At 41.9% G+C, this 20,913-nt stretch overlaps 1 protein-coding gene across 1 annotated transcript; it reads right to left on the bottom strand.

Moving 5' to 3' along the window:
- Positions 1–473: 473 nt before the first annotated feature.
- FAM216B (family with sequence similarity 216 member B) lies at positions 474–20,353 on the bottom strand. Its single transcript, XM_053305138.1, has 4 exons — positions 20,284–20,353; positions 10,887–11,002; positions 2,821–2,941; positions 474–896 (listed from the first exon to the last, which is right to left on the bottom strand). The coding sequence occupies exons 2-4, from the start codon at positions 10,983–10,985 to the stop codon at positions 802–804; spliced, it is 315 nt and encodes a 104-aa protein (XP_053161113.1). The 5' UTR covers positions 10,986–11,002; positions 20,284–20,353; the 3' UTR covers positions 474–801.
- Positions 20,354–20,913: the final 560 nt, after the last annotated feature.

Here is a 20,913-nt window from a genome sequence, read left to right as displayed (position 1 = left end):
TTTGGTAACATGTGCCTCGGAGCATATGCAAATAGTGGATTGGAGCATGGAGGACCTAGCCAAAGGGGAACTGCAAGTGTGCTGTATTGGGGACTAAAGCATCTATTTTGTTCCAGTATAGCACCTTTTGGGAGAAAGACAGAAATGAGAAGCACCAACTGTGCACCCCACACCTCCCAGTCTTGAAGGAGGTGGCTGATGAGATTTGGGACTCTGAGCCATCCATTGGTGGTCCAAGTTCCATGGACCACCCCTAATGACACCTGCATGTTCTCTGTTCTTGGTGGGTGCCAGTTGCTCCTTCATTAGGCTCCCCTACCCATTCGCACTTGCTGTCCTGCATTTACCCTTCTTTCACACTCCTCCTTGTCAAAAATGCCAAATTGTTCTCCTCATCCCCAAATGGTTAAATATATATATATATATATATATATATATATATATATATATATATAAAAGGTTCCATTTAAAAACATGCAAAATTAAAGCTAATTAAAGCTAAAAATATAAGGTTCCACATAAAGTATGCAAAAGCACTTCTTTTTTGAGAAGAAATATCATTTTTTGAAAAGAGAGACAGTTCGTGATCCATCCAGCTTGATTCATAAGCACCTAGCTTACATTTGGGGAAGTGTTCATTACATGGTGCAAAATGAGACAGATGGAAAATGAGGTTAAGTGTCCGATTCTCACAGATGAAGAAAAGTGATTCATCCTTCTTCACCAAGTGTGAGTCCTTTCTGGTTTCTTTGATCCATATTTAATTACAGAACCCCAGCTGTGCCTTCCTGGAGTCTGCCTTCAAGGGAGGTGCTTCTCCCAGACTTGATCTTTGTAGGATTTTGAATCTTTTAGGTAGGTGGCATAATAGTTGGCCTGCTGCTGAGTGATGAGTCCTTTGTAAATCAAAGAAAGAGGTCAAGAATGGTCAGCTGTGCGCACACATAAATACATAGGCAAAGAATGAGGCATTCTGATAGCCAGTTGCTACAGAGGAGGAGTGAGAAAAAGCATCCAGGATAGCTGAACAACTGGTATCGTGTCATTGCATTAGTCAGCATGAGCAGGGGAGGCCATAAAAATTGATGGAATGAAAAGGGCTCCCTGCCACGCATGGACTGTGGAGTCAGAAAATAACAACGGTAATTGCAAGACAAGTTTGTGAGCCTTCTGCTGGCAACCGTTGTCCTGTGGCGATGTGACATGGTTTTCAATGTTTTCAGGACTGGAAGATGAGAGAGACCTACTTTGTGCTGCCTTAATTGTGAAATGAACGCTTCTACTCTTGGAATCCTTTTAGAGCCGTCTCTTTCTGTCTAATTTACACAAGTACTCCCCACAAGATGGGATGTAATCAAGTATCCTAACAAGCATCAGACTTGTTTATCAAAGTGTTGGAGAAGCACGCTGTTCCTTTAAGGACAAGTCATGTTGCAGTACAGAAGTGGTTCTGGTCAGGCTGGTTCATTACAGACTGTTATCTTGCTGTCCCTATTACAAAAGGCCAGATTAATTTGAAGACTGCCTCCAATTTATCCAATCAGATTGATTGCTTCTTCTGTTAAGTTCTTATTCTTTTGTTACTCATGGGACAATCAGAGCCAACAGGATTTTCTAGGTCCCATACACTGAATACTGCCAACTGGGTAAATCTACCCAAGGCCGAATCTACCTTGGCTTTTCAGCTGCCCAAAGTACTTTGGTGTCTTCACCCCTGCTAACTGGGCAAAGAGGCACCTTTTAACGTGGTGATTCTCTTTATTTAGCGGGGGTGGGGGGAGTAACTGGCCCTCTCCACCCCCAGCACAGTATTTCCAGTGACTATTGCTGGTGTCTGTTTTAGGTTTCTTTTTAGACTGTGAGCCCTTTGGGGACAGGAAGCAATCTTATTTATTATTTATCTATGTAAACCGCTTTGGAAACTTTTGTTGAAAAGCAGTATATAAACATTTGTTGTACCCTGACCACCCACTTCAAAGTTTTTGACTTAAATACAGAGGACAGTACAATGAAACTAATAATTCATTCATTTGACAGATGAAAAATTGAGGCTGGGAGATGAGTGATTTGCCCAAGGCTGTTGTATAAATCAGATTTTAAAATCCAACTCTATTCCAGCAACCTGTCACTGCATTTCTATGCCCAGATCTGGGCGCTCTATATTGATGCATCTGCCTGCCCCTGTCAGAAGCTGATGCGATGAGGAAAATTACTCAAAGTAGCCCCATTGAAATTAAAAGGACAAGTTAGTCAATGGGCCACTTTGAGTGATTTCCCTTATCAGGTCAGCCAGTGCCCCCCAAGAACAGAGGGCACTATCACTTTAATGCTAACACTAGCACAGTGCTCATGTCAAGTGCTTCTCTTGATTCACTCTTGTATAGTCGACTGGGCTCCTGCCCCTGTTTTAAAGCCCAGAATTTGAGCGATATATGGAAGAAAGTCCTCAGTGTTTATCTGCCTCACAGAAGGCAGCTGTGAGGGCTAAACATTATTCTGAAGCGTGTGTGCGTGTATTGTTCCTGTAGATAGCAGCTAAAGACTAACTGCACAGAGGATGAAAGTAACATAAATAACACCAGACCCTCATCATTTCACTGCCTGTTATTCCTGTTGCCCCTGCTGAGGATGGCAAAGCATCTTGGCTGAAGGCTATGTGAACTCTGCCTATAAACCACTGTGTGCTCTGGCTGTGTGTCTGATGTAACTTCATGGCCCATAAACCTCGCCTCATAATCCTCTCAAGTCCCTGGCTTTTCTTCACTGCTCTCCAATTTCTCTGGACTGCTGATGCAAGTAGCTGCGTCGGTTGACACTCACCCAGCATGTTCTGGCGCTGGAGATTGATCACATACTGATGGTACAGCATTTCCCTCGGCGCTCTGCTGTCATATATTCTCATAATGCTGTAAAGGTACCGTTTCTGTCCTCTCTTCAAATCCTGTCAGAACAAGGCCTGGACCAGTTATGGATGGTAAACAGGCGAACCACACAAAAAGCCACCCACCCAAACAATACACAACAAAAATGTTGGAGTTAAGGATGAGCAGAAATTCATTGAAATATAACAAAAGTATGGCTGCAAACTTTTATTAGTTTGGTTGAGAGATTCATTGGTTCAGTGAAAGATTAAGAACAAAAGTTGTTGTTAATTAATTAGTTCATGCTGCTTTTCAGTAAGGACAAATTTTAATTGATAGAACTGAAGTTAAAAGGCATGCTTATATATTTTAAAGACAATTCTGCTTCATGAATTAAAGGAATGAAAAAAACCCATAATATTATGTACTTTGAAGGGAACAAAGACAACATGAGGTCAGGAAACCAAGTCTTTTGAGGAATGATTAGAGAAGTTGGGTCTTTTTAGCCTGGAGAAGAGGAAACTAAGGGGAGATATGGTAGTTATGTTCAACTATCTGAAGGGCTGTCACGTAGAAGATGGAGCAGATTTTGCTGTTCCTGCCAAGGGCAGGTTTAGAACCTAGGTTGAAGTTACAAGGAAATGGACTACACATTAGCAGATTCAGGATAGTCATTAGAAGGGACTTCCTAAGCTGTCCAGTGACAGCTTGCCTCATACAGGGATGGACTCTTCTTCACTGGAGGCTTACAAACAGAAGCTAGGTGACCATCTATCAGGGATACTGTAGCTGATTCCTGCTCTGAGCAGGGGTTGGACAAGAAGGCCTCCAAGGTTCCTTCCAGTTCTAACATTTAGAAGATAGATTATCACTTAATCTATTCTTAAAAAAATAAAAAAATAAATTGATTGCCCCATTATCCCCATATGGTCACCCTCCAGATTATCATTTGAATTCTCTTGTTACACATTAGGGCATGTTCACATGTGACCTTTTCCCCCTTGTGGTTTTCCCATCTCTTTTATTCCTGTACTGCATCTTAAGCAAAGATACATCAAGAATATACATTTGGTGCAGATAGGTGAAAGGAAAATGGATAAAAATATTTGTGCTTTTCCAGTAGTTTTGTAACAACTGTTCAAAATTTTCTTTTACCATGCAATTTCCCACAGCACTTTCATCCTTGGTTCCAATGATTCCTGATCAAAGTACAAGACCAGGACCATCACTCAGGTCCAGGTTGGGTCAGTACAGGCCCAGCTAGGTTTTGGCCTGACAGCAGCCAGTATAACCAGGGACTTGTCAATAGAACACTTTTTTTACCAAATATTCAAAGCAATGAACACAAAATAAATGATTGGATTGTAAACCATTGTGAAAAATGAGGCAAATGTTTTAAAAACAAATAAATGTAAGTGCAATGTTCAAAATCTCAAACTTGGAACTATAAATATATGCCAATGATTATGTGGCTTTGACCATTGCTATCAATACTCAGCTGTTAAATACACATATTTTTGATCTGCATAAACATGGGAGTTGCACAAGAGCACATTTCAGTGGAGCATGCACAGGAGAACTTCCTAGCAGGTTATGCCCTAAGCTGACATGCATAAAGCAGTGTCTCACATGGAAGACAGCTGCTGAACTGAGGAATGTGCATTTCTCCCAACAGGGCCAGCTGTGCTTTGAGATGCCACCAGGTATATAGAGTGAGCCTCCTAACCAGCTTCTCCATATCCACCTGCAGCCGCAGAGGTATGATGCCTCTACATACCAATTGCAGGCAAGCAACAGCAAGAGAGAGGGCATGCCCTCAGCTCTTGCGTGTGGGCTTTCCAGAGGCATCTGGTGGGCCATCCTGTGAAACAAGATGCTGGACCTGATAGGCCTTGGGCCTGATCCAGCAGGGCTGTTCTTATATTCAGTGTTTACTATTGCTGAGAATTGTAAACTCACCTATGAAGATTATCAGTCTGCCAGCTAAGGACTAAGCAGTGCAGGAGAAAAAGACAGTATTCCCCTACACCCCATACAACTGCTCCATTCACATAACTCTTTACAAGTAAAGAGGTGCAAGGGTGAGGGATATGAACTTCTCCCTGCATTGTTTCCTCCCTCCACTTTCCACACTGTGCTGTAACTCAACTCCCCTCATTCACACCTCCATTTCTGTAGCATAAAGTAGACTTCATCCTTACCCTCTGCTTTGTATGTGAATAGAGAAATAGTGCAGGAGTCCTATTCCATGAGCCAGAACAACAAATTGTGACCATTGGTATCATCTCAAGGGAGATGCTCATAGGGATTTTTTGCAACGTCTACTCAACTAGAGATGGAAAAGAGGTGATGGCATTGGTGTATTTACAGCTGTCCCTGTGTTGTCATCCCTTCTTTATCCCTACCCCCCAAATGATTAGGGTATAATTGCACTCATATTTGCACAGAGAAAAGGGTCAGGGTTAGGGTAACCAGCAAACTGTTGTACTGTCTCCATGGAGTAATTTTTGGAGGACATTCTGCTAACCATCATTTCCATTCCTCTGATGACATTGATACAATTTTATAGTGGGTTTTATGTTTTAAAACTTTAAAAAGCTTTTAAAACACCATTGCAAATCTGGCCACTGCAGGCCTGATGGTCAGGACAATAAAAGCATGATAACACACTCTAAGCCAAAAGTACTGCAGTGCTATCTCCTGTTTTCCATTTGTAGGGGTGTAGATCTTGTCAGAAATCACAATGAACATTTGTCCCCCACCAAGATGATACTGGCCATCCCAGTTGGCGTATATACGCTTAGTGCAAAAATATTTCACTTCTGGCTTACCAGCAACATTTTACAGGTAGATGTTATATACATATGGAAGTTTGCAAATCCATTGGGAGACATGCTCTCACATGCATTCAGTGGCCTGTAGGGGGCACTTTCCAAAATGGCCTCACAATGGCATTGTAGAAGTCCCTCAGTAGGCCATAGAGCCTAAATGCTATGAATATCCCTCTCTTCAACCTCCCCAAGTGGCCATCAATAATCCCCAAAATGTTTTCTCTTCCAAATTTGGCTTACCACATGGAATTGTTAATGCCATTGGTAGCCAGAAGCAAAACATTTTGGCGCTATTTCAACACTAAGCTCCTGCACTACAGATTCAAATGTTTATGTTTGTTGTTAAGTTTCAGCTTAGGAAAAACTGGAGTTCCTTCCTCATCAGACTCTCCCTCAAGTAGTTGTTCAGATGGGGAAAAGTCCACTTCACTAGTAGCCTACCAGCATGCACAGGGATTTGAGGGACTCCCACAGAGAGTCAATGATCCTGTGGTAGGTTTTCCGTTATCTGGGTAACTGGTGCACCTTCCAGTTGAGTAGCAGCATGTAAGAGACTCTCAGGGGGCAATAGCTCACTCAGCATGTTTATGACTTGTTTATTGAGTTATGATGGGCGGCTTGAGTGTTCTGTAGGCTGCTAGAAGTAGCATGTATATCCCAGAAATAAAATTAAATAAGAGGCAGGCACCTCCTCCCCCAGTTTTGCCAATTCCAGAGTTGAATTGTTTCACAGTTCTATTCTGTTCTGGTTAATGAGCAAGCAGTTGGTAAATGTCCTCACCACTAGCTTCTGTTGCATTATATTACAAGATATCAGCCATGTTGGGTTATAAGAGAATATCAGCTATTGTGTGTTGATAATCACAGTTGTATAAACTGTGAATCAAGACCCATGGCTTACACACAGTGTGGAGTGCCACCCATGGAAGGGGAATGCATGTGGGTTGGTTCCATGTGAGTCCAAACTGTGTTGGGAAAATGGGAGTGGAGTTGCTGCAGCTCTGACATTGTTCTTAGGAGTCACAAGCCATATTCACACATTATGAGTGCCAGCTGTGCTAATGCTTACAACTACAAAAGTGGGGAGGAAGTCCCACTCTGCACTGTCTCTCATGCGCTCCAGGTGGCCCATTCACATTTACAGCCCTATTTGTTGGGGGGGGGGGGATCATGATAAGCATGATGGCCAATAATTCCATGAGCAGCAACCTGGATTGCCCAAGGTTGCAGCTCTCGGGAGTGCCAGTCATGACGCTTTCAGAGCCTTCCCCTTCAGACAAACAGGGCCATAAGTGTGAACAGGGCGGGACTTCCTCCCCGCTTTTGCAGTTTTAAGCATGAGTGTAGCTGGTGCTCATAACACGCGAATAGGTCTACAGGGGCTCTATGAGCTCAGTAGAAATGAGGATGCAGTTTGGATGTACCCAGAGTCAGCATACATCCATCCATGGGTGGCACACTGTACTGTATGTAAGTCCAACAACTGCCTCTACTACTTAGAACAGCAGAACATAAGAACAGCTCTGCTGAATCAGTCAGAAGGCCTATCTAGTCCAGCATCTCGTTTCAGACAGTGGCCCACCAGATGCCTCTGGGGAGCCCACAGGCAAGAGGCATGTGCATGCCCTCTCTCCTGCGATTGCTCCCCTGCAACTGGTATTGAGAGGCATCGTACTTCTGAGGCTGGAGGTGGCCCTAGTACTGTAGCTATTGATAGACCTGTCTGCCATGAATGTGTATAAGACCCTTTTAAAGCCCATCACCACATCCCATGACAAAAAAAAATCCATAGATTAATGTAAACACTTGTTTACATTGAACCACATTTGCCATTTTGTCGCCCACTCCGCCAGTTCGGAGAGATCTTTTGTAGCTTCTCACAATCTCTTAGTTTAGTGTCATCTGCAATAGTTTAGTGTCATCTATCTGCAACTAGTGTCAACTATCTGCAATAGTTTAGTGTCATCTGCAAGTCTGGCAACTTCACTACTTACCCCCAACTTCTAGATCGTTTACGAACAAGTTAAAGAGCACTGGTCCCAGTACCGATCCCTGGGGGACCCCACTTCCTACTATCTTCAATTGTGAAAACTGTCCATTTATACCTACCATCTGTTTCCTGTCCTTCAACCAGTTACCAATCCACACATGAACCTGTCCCCTTATCCCATGACTGCTAGGTTTACTCAAGTGCCTTTGATGGAGAACTTTGTCAAAAGCTTTTTGGAAGACCAAGTATACTATGTCAACCAGATCACATTTATCCATATGCCTGTTGACACTCTCAAAGAACTCCAAAAGGTTAGTGAGGCAAGACTTGCCCTTGCAGAAGCCATGCTGGTTCTCCTTCAGCAAGGCCTGTTCTTCTATATGTTTAATAATTTTTGCCCTTAAGTATGCTTTCCATCAATTAACCTGGCACAGAAGTTAAGCTAACCAGCCTGTAATTTCCCAGATCCCCCTGAATCCCTCTTTGAAAATTGGAGTCACATTAGCTACTTTCCAGTCCTTTGGTTCAGAGCCCAACTGTAGGGACAAGTTATATATTTTTGCTAGGAGATCAGCAATTTCTCATTTGAGTTCCTTCAGAACTCTTGGGTGGATGCCATCTGGCCCTGGCAATTTGTTAATTTTTAGTTTTACAAGACAGTTTAGCACATCTTCCCTTGTCACCTCAAACTGGCCCAGTTCTTCAGCCACTAAACCTGAAAAGCTCAATTCTGGAAAGGGTATATTGTCAGTATCTTCCACCATGAAGACAGTTGGAAAGAACTCATTAAGCTTCTCTGTAATCTCCTTAATAATCCCTTTCACACCCTCATCATCTAAGGGGCCAGACCTGGCAGGTTTTCTACTTCTGATATATTTAAAGTAGTTTTTGCTATTCCCCTTGACACTTCTAGCTACATGCGCTTCAAATTCTCTTTTTGCATTCCTTATTGTCTCCTTGCATTTCCTTCACCAGAGTTTATGTTCCTTTCTGTTGTCTTCATTTGGGCAGGACTTCCGTTTTCTGAAGGAAGTCTTCTTCTCTCTTATAGCTTCCCTGACTCTACTTGTTAGCCACACTGGCATCCTCCTGAACTTGGCGGTACCTTTCCTCCTTCTTGGTATCCATTCCAACTGAGCTTCTAGTATTTTAAATAGGTTCCATTCTTTCTGGAGTGGTTTGACCCTCCTGACTTTCCCTTTCAACTTTTTTTACCAGTCCCCTCGTTTTTGAGAAGTTTCCTCTTCTGAAGTCCAATGCATCTATGTTGAACTTCCTTGACAGTTCTCTACTCACATATATGCTGAATTGGATCACACTATGGTCACAGCTACCCAGTGGTTCTGCAACTCTGACATCTTAACTCTGACATCTTGCACCAGGTCCTGGGCACCACTCAGGATTAAGTCCAAGGCTGCCATCCCTTTGGTTGGTTTCAAGACTATCTGTTCTAAGGCACAGTCATTTAGCATGTCTAGAAAATTGGCCTCTGTTTCATTACCTGAATGTGAATTTTCTGTGTGGGTAGTTGAAGTCACTAATTATTACTGCCCTGTCTCTCTTTAATGCCTCTCTTGTTTGCTTTTCCAACTCCAGGTCACTCTCAGCATTGTGATCTGAAAGGCAATAGCACGTCCCTAGTAACACATTTCCTTTCAGACCTCTAATGTTACCCATAATGATTCTGTGGAGGCCTCTGGTCCACCTAGGTTTTCTAGCTTGTTGGAATGTATCCCTTCTTTAAAATACAGTGCTACTCCTCCAACAATCCTCCCCTCCCTGTCCCTTCTGTAGAGTTTATATCCAGGAATAACCGTGTCCCACTGGTTCTCACTGTTCCACCAAGTTTAGTTACCAAGCACTCCAGCTCACCCATCTTGGCTCGGAGGCTTCTGGCATTGGTATATAGACACCTATACACCAAGTTCCTCACCTGGTGTTGGCATGTACTATCCCCCTTATGAGTGGCTTGAGCTTTTGACCTTTTTGGTAAGCTGTCATGTCCTTCCTTCTGCTCAGCTCCTGGCTCTACTCTGTCCCCTTCTGGTTTATCTGAAACATGTGCATGTCCGTATCTTAGGGGATTTTGCTGGCTGAACCAGATACCTCCCAGTTTCTGCCAGCAATCCCCCAGGAGCTTTCCCACACATCGCTTCCAGCTCTTGGGGTAAGTGCTGAGTGAAGCCACTTCGAATTACACTCGTGGCATGAAGGAAGCAGCCCCGCCCCTCTGCTCTCAGGTTTACATTTTGTGCTGGTTCACATTGCATGCCTCTATGTTTTCCTTCTAGCCAATGCAGAGAGAGAGAGAGCACATGCGTAGTGTGCTTTATATCAGTTTGTTGGTAAAACTTCTTTATTAACCAGCGAAAACCTTAAGCAAACAGAATATTATTGTTCAAAAAGGTCAACTTGAGCATACACAGAGGTTTTATAACTAGATTTTTCAAAGAGTTTGTTTCCTGAAAACTGGTTTTTCCACTCTTCACATCTTGGCAAGGCCGTGCTGTTTGCATTCATAAAGAGAGCTTGACTCATCATGTTAATGATTATGTAAATACTCTAGTCAGTGTCTCTTGCTGGCATTTGCTGTGGTGCTTTAAGAAAAACTCACTTAAAACCAGGATTTTAAAAACCCAGAAATACTTCAATATAACCTAGAATTCAGAAGACAAAGCCCAATTTGTGTGTGGGGTGCTTCCAAGGATCTCAGATGGAGTTTGGGGTAAATCTGGCTGCTGTGTGAATGCACACACTCTCTTCCAAAGGAGATTCATGGTAACAGCCCTGTGTGGAAACGCTCCAGGTGTCATTTTAAAAGCTGCTCTGCGACCTTTGTTATTTTAAGCACCAACAGTCTGGTTCCATCTTTTTTCAAGTGGAGCCCATCCCTTTGTAGAGGCTTCGCTTGCCCCCAGATGTATCCCAGTGCCTAACAAATTTAAACCCCTCCTCCTGGCACCACTGTCCCATCCACACATTAAGACCACTCTGCTCTGCCTGTCTCACCATCCCTGTGTGTGGAACAGGTAGCACTTCAGAGAAGGCTATCCTGGGGGTCCTGGACTTCAATATTATGCTACCTAGCAGCTTAAATTTGGCTTCCAGGATCTCTCAACTACTTCTCTTTCACAGACCTAGAAAAAGAGTTTAATACTACATAGCAACAAACTATGATAACCAATGTGACCTCCATTTGGATACCTTCATTAAGGGGGAGTCCTGAGCAGACAAAGGAACTCGGATGCATGGAAGTTTAGGAGCATGGCAGGTTCTGGGATTTCTTTTCCAATATTCTCCCATCCTTGCTAGTTTCCAAACTGTAGGAGGAAAAATAACGTGTGCTTTTAAGAGAAAAGCAAGTCAATTTTACTGTCCATTGGAAAGTTAGTTATAATTTATTATAGTCATAGACAGAAGAAAATACATATACACAGACTGCAATCCTACATGCAAAAACCACAGAACGTTTGAAGTGAACACTTGTATCTTCATTCATACAAAAACATTCATACATCACAATGTCTGAATAGGGCACAGTGTCCAGTGTATGCATGCACAGATCTGTATGCACATTCAAGCCCTATACAGGCATGATAAAAACCTTGGATCTGGACTCATGTACAGTGTCCCCAAGAGCACGATCTGAATCCCATCCCTGCACGAATATGCTAAAAAGGCTACAATGTTTGTCAAATGCTGTACTCTTGAACAGATTCTTCCCATGATCAGGATGCTGCATACAAACACTGCAAACATGAACAGCACGGGACAGGGCTCCTAAGCTCAGCAGTGCAGGCCCATGCCTTCAGCACATGTTCTCAGGGTCATTGTGCACGAGTCCAGCATCCCCAATTTTTGCATAGGGCTATAGTTATTCATAAATTATGTTCAATGCCTGTGTCTTAATACATTTCCTATCAGTACATTTGAGGGGACCTGCACCAAGGTTCACTTTTAAAACAAACACTTCTCTAGTGATTCACACAAAACATGCACATGTGTACAGTCACTGTACATGTATACAGTGTAATCTTTGAACAGGGCCATTGTGTAGACCAGAAGGACCAAAGTTATTATCTCCACATTTCTGCTTTACGTGTGAATGCTGCCTTTGTCTTTCAAGCCCTGACACATTTTATGGGCAGAACTGGGCATCTATGGGCTGCTCAGATTATTTGTGCACACACAAAAATCTGATGTATGATATAGGAGTAAGATGAAGAGGTGTTTGGAAACACTCATATGATACAGATATGTTTGTTAGTAGGGTTGTGCAATTTTTTTCTGTTTTGTTTTTGGCCCGAATCCGAAACACCCCCATTTTGTTCTTTGTTCGAAATCAGCCAATTCGGAACACCCCAATTTTGTTTCCTTGTTCGAAATTGCAAAATCCAAATCTGAAACATTTTGCATTTAAAAAAATAGCCCCGGGGCAAAAATAGTGGGTGGGGGTGGTAGTGCCCAATGGGTGGAAACAACCACCAAAATTTCAGAGGAATTGGGCAAAGGGCTGATCTTTGGTGAATTTTTGAAGATTAAGGTTTTTCCCATAGGGAAGAATGGAGGTTTTGAGTGAAGTATAGCTTCATGTCAGGGGGAAAGGGGTGGCCCAGAGCATAGTAGGGTGAGTGGTAGTGCCCAGTGGGGGCAAGGAAGCTGCCAGAATTATTTCAAAGGAATTGGGCAGAGGGCTGATTTTTAAAGATTTAATGGAGTTTACGCATCTTTAAAGTTCTTCCCCATAGGGAATGATGGAGATTTCAGCAGCCCCATAACTGCACTTGTGGGGCATCAGGGTGGCCCAGAGCGAGTGGTGGTGTAGAGCACATAGGGTGCCATATGAGAGTGGGTTCATTATTTGTTGTTGTAGAAAATCTCATATGCTACCAGAGAATCTACACTCAGAACACCTCATAAACAACAAAACCCAGCACCTCATGGGTTAGCAACCCATGGGGGTGGTTGGCACCCTATGTGAACTACACCACCACTCTCTCTCGGCCACCCCAGTGCCCCCTAGGTGGAGTTATGGGTCTGCAGAAACCTCCATTATTCCCTATTGGGGGAAAACTTAAAGACACATAAACTTCAACAATTCCTATGAAATCAGCCCTATGCCCTATTCTTTTGGAATCCGGTTGTGCAGGCACCCCTTCGGGCACTGCCACCCAAGTTTTGGCCCTCAGGCCTCCTTTCTGCCCCAAAGAGATGTCAACTTCAGAAATTCTTTAAAAATCAGCCCTTTTCCCAATTCCTTTGGAATCTGGGTGGCAGCAGGCATCCATTGGGACACTACCACCTGACCCACTCTTCTGTCCCCAAATCCTCCTTTCTGCCCCAAATCCACCCCAAATAACATCAATGTCACACATCAACAACAGCAGAGCTTTGCAAGGAACCAGGCAGATTTCCAAAGTCATGCACATCCACATCCCCCCAAGAAATGCAATTGATCTACACACAACAGTGTGAAACAACAATGAAATGCACACTGCCCCACTGGCCAATGAGGGTAAATTTTACCCTCAAATTTCCTTAAAAGGAATAAGGAGACAATTGCCAGCTGATCAACCCATGCTTTTGCTGACAGGAAATTCAAACAGATATCAAAACTCAAAATGGAGACTGAATGAGAAAGACTTTTCACGACTGCAAAATGGATTTCCAAAACAGCCGAAACAAAATGTTTTGTATCCGAAACAGGGAAGTTTTGTTTCGGCTACAAAATTTTCTGTTTTGCGCATTGGGTGTTTTGTTTTGGCTACAAAACAGCCAAAATGGCCTGTTTTGTGCACAAAACTTTTTGTATCCCAAACAAAACGCATATCCCTATTTGTTAGAGATGTATATCTATGGGATTCCCTATGGATTTCTGACAAACATACACTCCATGGGGAGGGTGTGCATGAACAAGAAATTGTTGTTCGGCTCAAATTAGAATCAGATTTGAGCTGAACCATGTTCTGCCAAACCAATTTGGTCAAACCAACTAACCAGTCTGAACCATTTGGCAATTCAGGCGAACCGTTTGACCTAACCATTCAGCAGTTCAGGCAGCTAATACTTGTAAAGGGGAATCCGCCAGACCGCCACCACACAGGCAGCGTGGTAAATGGAGCTTTGCACACACTTGGGGTCGTGCCATGGGGGGTGAGCAGTGGAGCCGGCAGGCATTTGCGGAGGCCGGAACCACAGCTTGGTAAACAAAGCTTTGTGTGCACTTGGGGCTGTGCCCAGGGGGCAAATGGCAGTACTGGCATCTGCACCAGCCAGGTAAGGATCTTTCCCCCTATCCTGCTGCCCCCACCCATCCACTCCACCACCACCAAACCGGTTTGCTTGAACTGGACTTGCTCCAGCTCGATCATTGGCTGAACTGCCCCCGGTTCGGTTCGTGATCAAGCTGCTGAACTGGTCCGGTTCGTGCACATACCTATCCAAGGGAAACCTGGCTTTGTTGTTGCATAATGTGTAAAACCTCTGCTCAGCCCTGCCCTCTAAACTAGAATCTAACTCTGCTATCTCAAATCTCTTAAGCTGTTTAATTCCATTCCTTTCAACAGTACCAAGCTGTCAAGCAAGTATGCTGGTTTAAGTAGCTTGCAAACTACAAGTAAGCAAATAGACTCATTAGCAAACATGATCTATGGGTATGATGGGATGAAGTGGCTAATATCCCATACTCCTTAGGTTGTTTCTGAAAATATGCTATTCTGGCTTGGATTCTGTAACCATTTATGGTCCTAATTTGTATGTTTTAAAAACTTTTAATTAGATTTGTATGTTTATATTCCAGTTTAATATTTGTATTGTGTAACTGTTTTATAGTCTTAAATAGTTTAAAATGTTTTGTAAACCACTTTGAGATTGCTTTAATGAAAGGTGGTATAAAAATTTAATGATAGATAGACAGATGAGTACTTGGATTTAAAGGGAAACCATAGTTTTTAATTTCAATTGTTGCAATTTCTTGCTTCCAGGGAACAGAAGGGAGGAAGTACTTAAGAAATTCAGGGTTTGTTCCTGGATTCCTTCCAGATGAGTCATGGACCAGGGTTCTACCTGGCATCTGGGTAGGGCAACAGAGGAAAATTTGTGTTGATATCTTTGGAATGGGAGAGCTCACAGCTTCTTACTTCTGGCACAACTGCTCCCCGGGCCCATGTTAGCCCCACGCCTTGCCCATACCCTGACATCAGTCTCTGCTGGCACAGTCATCAATTGTCAGTCACTACTTTATGCAACTAGTGCTTTTGTACAGCAGCCAAGTGCTTAGTCCTGTCAAATACTCTTGCTATCCCCTCCTTTGACTAACACCATTTGAAATCGTTTCAAAACTGCCTTGTTTTATTTCACGATTCAGAGAATTAAAACATAGGCAGGAGTTTATTTTTTAAACAGTAAATTTTAGCATAGGACTACACTCTCTGTACAGCTCTCCCTGGCACTGGTGGTGTCATGGGAGGTTTTTAAAAAAAATTATGTAGGATGGCAGCCATATTTTTTATTGATTTATTGTACAGCTAGATTCAAGGTGCTGGTCTTGACCTTTAAAGCTCTACATGGCTTGGGGCCGGGGTACCTGGCAGACTGCATTTGCCCATATGAACCTGCCAGGTCCACTCATCTTCTTAGACCTTGCTCATGGCCCTACCACTAACAGAGATCTGGTTGGCAGGGACTAGAGACAGGGCCTTTGGGGTTGTGGCCTCTGCTTTGCAATGCCCTTCCTGAAGAGCTTTGCCATGCTCCCTCCCATCAGTGTTTTAAAAAAAACCAACTAAACACACATCTTTTTAAAGGGGCTTTTTAATGTCCCATCTTTGGTTATATCTGTTAGGTTCTTTAGTTCTTATAATTCTCAGTTTTTAGCTTTTAAAATAATTTTTAATTTGAAACTTAGTTCTGATTGTGGTTTTAACCTGGACTTTCTACTTGTTTACTTAATTTGGTTAATTCTATTAGTTTTATTTTGCATTGTATCTATTTTATTGTTGTGAGATGTCCTGAACAATAGTGTACTGGAGGGAAAGGGTATAAATATTTTAAATAATAATAGTAATATAACAACAACCCCCAGTGAGGCACTACCTTGGCGTGGTTGTGGGGCTTGCATGCTCTGAGGAAGGTGAGAGCTATGCCAGAGGTCCAGCCATGCTGGACAGGTCTCACCAGAGGAGCCAGACAAAGAGTGCCTCTCCCATCAACAATATGGTGAGACGTAACTTTAATAAATCTATACCGGATCGGTCGTCGCCCGGGTCAACAAGGACCGTGCCAGGTGTTGGAGTCCCTGGACATCTGGTGGCAAGTGGGCTACAGGACTCAGGATCTTCAGTTGAGCAACCAGGGCTGGAGACTGCAGGGTTACTGGAAGAAACATCGCTTAACCAGAAAAAATATACGAAAAATGCCAACAAGGGAATAATGATCTGCTATTACAAGTCTAGTCCAACTAGAAGAGGTTATTTAAAAAGAATGTACCAAATCTGGAAAGAGAAGCACCCAGATTCAGAAATAACAGAATAAAGGCTAGAAGACCAGAGAAGATTCATAATAAGAAATAAAGTATTCACAGAAGTTGAGCTGAAAGAACTGCAAAGAGCAACAGAGGCTCAGGATATGGAAGAAGAATTACCACCAATTGAAGAAGTTGCTCAGGTGCAGGTGGAGGAGGTGTTGGAAACAGAGGTTGCCACTGTACTGTTTCAAAATCAAAACCAGGCAACCTCCTCTTTGCCTTCACCTCAAAAACCTGAATGCCATTTAACAGAAAAGCAACAAGAACTAAAGCAAAGAATAACTGAGCACATGAACCAAACAACCACCAGGGTTTGACCTCCAGCTCTAAAAACAGTTGCCAAAAAACAACTTGCTCAGATATTAAAAGATGTCAATGCTGCACTTGCAGAAATAACAACCAAGAATTTGCAAGAAACAAACCAACTAACGTAAAGTGCAACAACAACAAAAACAACACAAGAGCTCGGATATAAGATCAGTGGACCTGTAAAAAAAGAAAGTAGTACATCACCTAAATGGAAGATTAGATTAGAAAATAAAATTGCCAGGCTTAGATCAGATGCTAGTAAATTGAAAGATATGAAAGACAAGAAGCTGAAGAATGAAAACACCAAACAGTATCTGATCCAAAAATACCACCCAGATTCAAGGAGAATTAGAGAAGTTCTGGAAATAATAAAGCAGCAAATAACAGCAGCATCAAAGAAGATTAGCAGATACGAAGCCAGAATAACACAACACAGACAGAATCTCCAATTCCAGTCAAATCAGAGATGTTTCTACCAAAGCATAAAAGGAGAAACTGCAAGAAACATAGAAACACCTAATAAAGAAGAAACAGTGCAGTTCTGGGGGAAATTATGGGACAATCCAATAGATTATTTAAAAAAAGCAGGCTGGATGAAAGAGGTCAAAAAATGTAACCAACAAATGCAAGATCTAATAATAACACCAGAATTAATAAGTGAAAGAGCAAAGAAAATTAAAAATTTTCTTTTTGGAAAAAAAAATTTTTGTCTGCACCAGCTGACGATGAACAGAATGGCTTTTGGCTTAAACACCTAATAAGCCTTCATAAACAACTATCAAAACAGTTCAATCACATTTTGCAAGGAGGTGATATTGAACAATGGCTAACAACTGGGAAAGCTAATCTCATAATGAAAGACCCAGCAAAAGGTGCAGTTCCAAGTAATTATAGACCGATAACCTGCCCGCCAACCATGTTCAAATTATTAACTGGAATAATAGCAGATGAAGTAATGCAACACTTATTAACTAATAAGCAGCTTCCAGATGAACAGAAAGGAAACTGCCTGAACACCAGAGGCACAAAAGACCAGCTGCTGATTGACAAAATGATTTTAGAAAATTGCAAGAGAAGAAAAACAAATCAATTGTTGCATGGATTGACTACAAGAAGGCCTCTGACTCATTGCCTCACACATGGATACTAAAATGTTTAGAAACAACTGGTGTCAGCAAAAACATTCAGATATTTATTTTAAAAAGCAATGAGCATGTGGAGTACAGTTAACCATCAGTGGTTACTGATGCCTGCATAGATTAGCATTAGAAGAGGCATTTTCCAAGGGGACTCACTATCCCCTCTGTTGTTTGTAATCGCCATGACTCCACTTTCACAAATACTAAACAAACTAGGCCTTGGAAACCAGACATCTAAAACATCAAGTAAAATAAAACATCTGCTGTACATGCATGATTTGAAGCTGTATGGAAAGTCCCAATCAGAAATTGAATCACTGCTTAACACTGGCCGTATATTCAGTAGTGATATAACAATGGAGTTTGGACTAGGCAAGTGTGCTGCATTAATAATGAACAGAGGAAAAACAACAAAAACGAAAGGAATAGAACTGCCCAATGGAAGCAACATCAAGAACCTGGAAGAGAAAAAACATTACAAATACTTGGGCATTCTCAAGGCTGATAACATCGCACACACTGAAGTTAAAAGAAAAATTGGAAGTGAATACATATGGAGAATTAGAAAAATTCTAAAGTCCAAACTCAATGGTGGGAACACCATATAAGTCGTAAACACCTGGGCTATACCTGTTATCAGATACACTGCAGGAATAATAGACTGGACCCAGGCAGAGCTAGAGACTCTAGATCGTAAGACCAGGAAAATCATGATCATCAATCATGCTCTGCACCCCCACAGTGATGTAGATAGGCTATACCTCCCTCGCAGCTCAGGTGGAAGAGGAATGCTGCAAGTCCATCAAACAGTAGAGGAGGAGAAAAGAGGCCTTGAAGAATATATCAAGGACAGTGAAGAAGATGCACTGAAAATGGTCAATAACGAGAAACTATTCAACACCAATGAAAGAAAGCAGGCCTACAAGAAAGAACAAGTCAAGAACCGAGCAGAAAAATGGAGAAATAAGCCCCTGCATGGTCAATATTTGCACAATATAAGTGGGAAATCAGGCATCACCAAGACCTGACAATGGCTTAAGAATGACAACTTGAAGAAAGAAACAGAGGGTTTAATATTGGCTGCACAAGAACAGGCACTAAGAACAAATGCAATAAGAGTAAAAGTTGAAAAATCAACAACAAACAGCAAGTGCAACCTTTGTAAAGAAGCGGATGAAACAGTGGACCACCTAATCAGCTGTTGTAAAAAGATTGCACAGACTGATTACAAACACAGGAATGACAAGGTAGCAGGGATGATACACTGGAACATCTGCAAAAAATACAAGCTACCTGTAGCCAAAGATTGTTGGGACCATAAAATTGAAAAAGTTGTAGAAAATGCAAAAATATTATGGGACTTCTGACTACAGACAAACATTTGCTACACAATACACCAGATATCACTGTAGTCGAGAAGAAAGAAAAATAAGTGAAAATAATCGACATAGGAATACCAGGGGATAGCAGAATAGAAGAAAAAGAAATAGAAAAAAATCACAAAATACAAAGTTCTACAAATTGGAATTGAAAGGCTGTGGCAGAAAAAGACCCAAATAATCCCAGTGGTAATTGGCGCCCTGGGTGCAGTTGCAAAAGACCTTGAAGAGCACCTCAACACCATAGGGGCCACAGAAATCACCATCAGCCAATTACAAAAAGCAGCTTTACTGGGAACAGCCTATATTCTGCGACGATATCTATAACAGCAACAACATTGACAATAAAATTCTGGCATCCCAGGTCCTTGGGAAGGACTCGATGTCTCGATAAAACAAACCAGTCAATAACACCTGTCTGACTGTTTAAATAAATAATAATAATACAGAATGTCAGATCGTGGCTTTTTACCCAGGCTTTTATATGATTGTCTCCACTGTGGCTTCTTGTATTTTGTCCTGTTTTTATGCTATTGTTTTAATTTAATTTTTTTAAATCAGATTTGTTTCTATATTTTTTATAATCTTGTTTTTAAATTTTATTGTAAGCCACCTTGGGATTTTCTTAATGAAAGGCGAGGTATAAATTTAACAAACAAAAAATAAGCATTTCTCAATGCAGGCCAAGCCTCAACAGAAAATTGCAACATCCAGTTTGGTGTAGTGGATAGATGAGGAAACCAGGGTTTAAAGCCCTGCTCAGCCATGAAGTTTAGCAAATGACCTTAGGCCAGTCACCTTTCTTTAGCTGCGAAAATAAAATGGGGGGAATTCATGTAAGTTGTCTCTTGCTCCTTGGAGGAAGGGATGGGTAATAATAATAATAAATAGCTAGCTATTTATAAATAGGACTACAATCTAGTCCTAGCATGTATTTGAAAGCATATCATGACATTTGCTACACAAATCATTACTCAAAATTCCACTACTGCCCAGCCAGTGCAGTAGTGGGAAATGCACCATGCTTTTCAAATATTTCATGCTGAGTGCAATACAGCACCGTACCATAGCCCCCCCGCCTTTGCCTTCATTTGAATTGTTTTCAGTGTCTGACAGTATGTGCTTAAATATGCACTGACTAAAGCACTGAACAATACAGGTGTTCAATTGCCAGTTTTTAGTCACCCCTACTGGATAGCTGGAATGTGAACGATTCAATAATAAATAAAAATCATTCATCACTGACTTACCCTGGGATGCAGCAGCACCTTTTATTCACAAGACAATTATTAATATTAAATTCAGTATCTCCCAGAAACCACGATACGTCCTGTTGACAAATATCCTAGCAACTGAGGGGGAGGGGGAGGGGGGAGAGGGAGAGAGAGGGAGAATGCAAACTGAACTTGCCTAGGTGCCTGAAGTAGCTTTTGAGTGACTTCCAACTGCTGATTGGTACATTAATTTTGTTAACATGTTTATCTCTAGCACAGATCTGACCATTATTGATTGGGTTTTCTCAAAGTAACTAAATTAAACATTTGCCAGACAATGGTGCTGTGGGTATAAGCAAAACTGCACATGGAAAACTATAGTTTCTTAGATGAAGAATTCTTAACCATCCTTTGAAAACTCAGCTGAACATGTGAATTTCCTCTGTTGAAATATATTAGCTGATGACCAGACTAACAAAATTCTGGTGTAGTGATGCTACCCTGGTGTTACAGGGGAGGGGAAATTTTAATCAATCTTCCTTTCCCTCTGAAGCCCACGGTGCTTCCTGAAAATATGTCCCTGAGGGGGAATTGTCCCACAGCCCTCAGGGACATATTTACTAGAGTCACAGTGGGATTCAAATGGAGGGAGATATTGACAAAAAG

The sequence above is a fragment of the Hemicordylus capensis genome, chromosome 3 (assembly GCF_027244095.1).
Source record: "Hemicordylus capensis ecotype Gifberg chromosome 3, rHemCap1.1.pri, whole genome shotgun sequence".
Lineage (NCBI taxonomy): Eukaryota > Metazoa > Chordata > Lepidosauria > Squamata > Cordylidae > Hemicordylus > Hemicordylus capensis.
Note: the sequence above shows the minus strand (reverse complement) of the source record. Positions and strands in the feature narration are given on the sequence as shown.

Excerpts from the sequence above, each read along its gene's own strand:
- FAM216B (XM_053305138.1), bottom strand. The coding sequence starts at position 10,985 with ATGGGAGAATATTGGAAAAGAAATCCCAGAACCTGCCATGCTCCTAAA. Across the intron at positions 2,942-10,886 it reads AGGACTCCCCCTTAATGAAG|GATTTGAAGAGAGGACAGAA; the intron begins GTATCCAAATGG and ends TTGTTCTGACAG. Across the intron at positions 897-2,820 it reads CCAGCGCCAGAACATGCTGG|GACTCATCACTCAGCAGCAG; the intron begins GTGAGTGTCAAC and ends TGATTTACAAAG.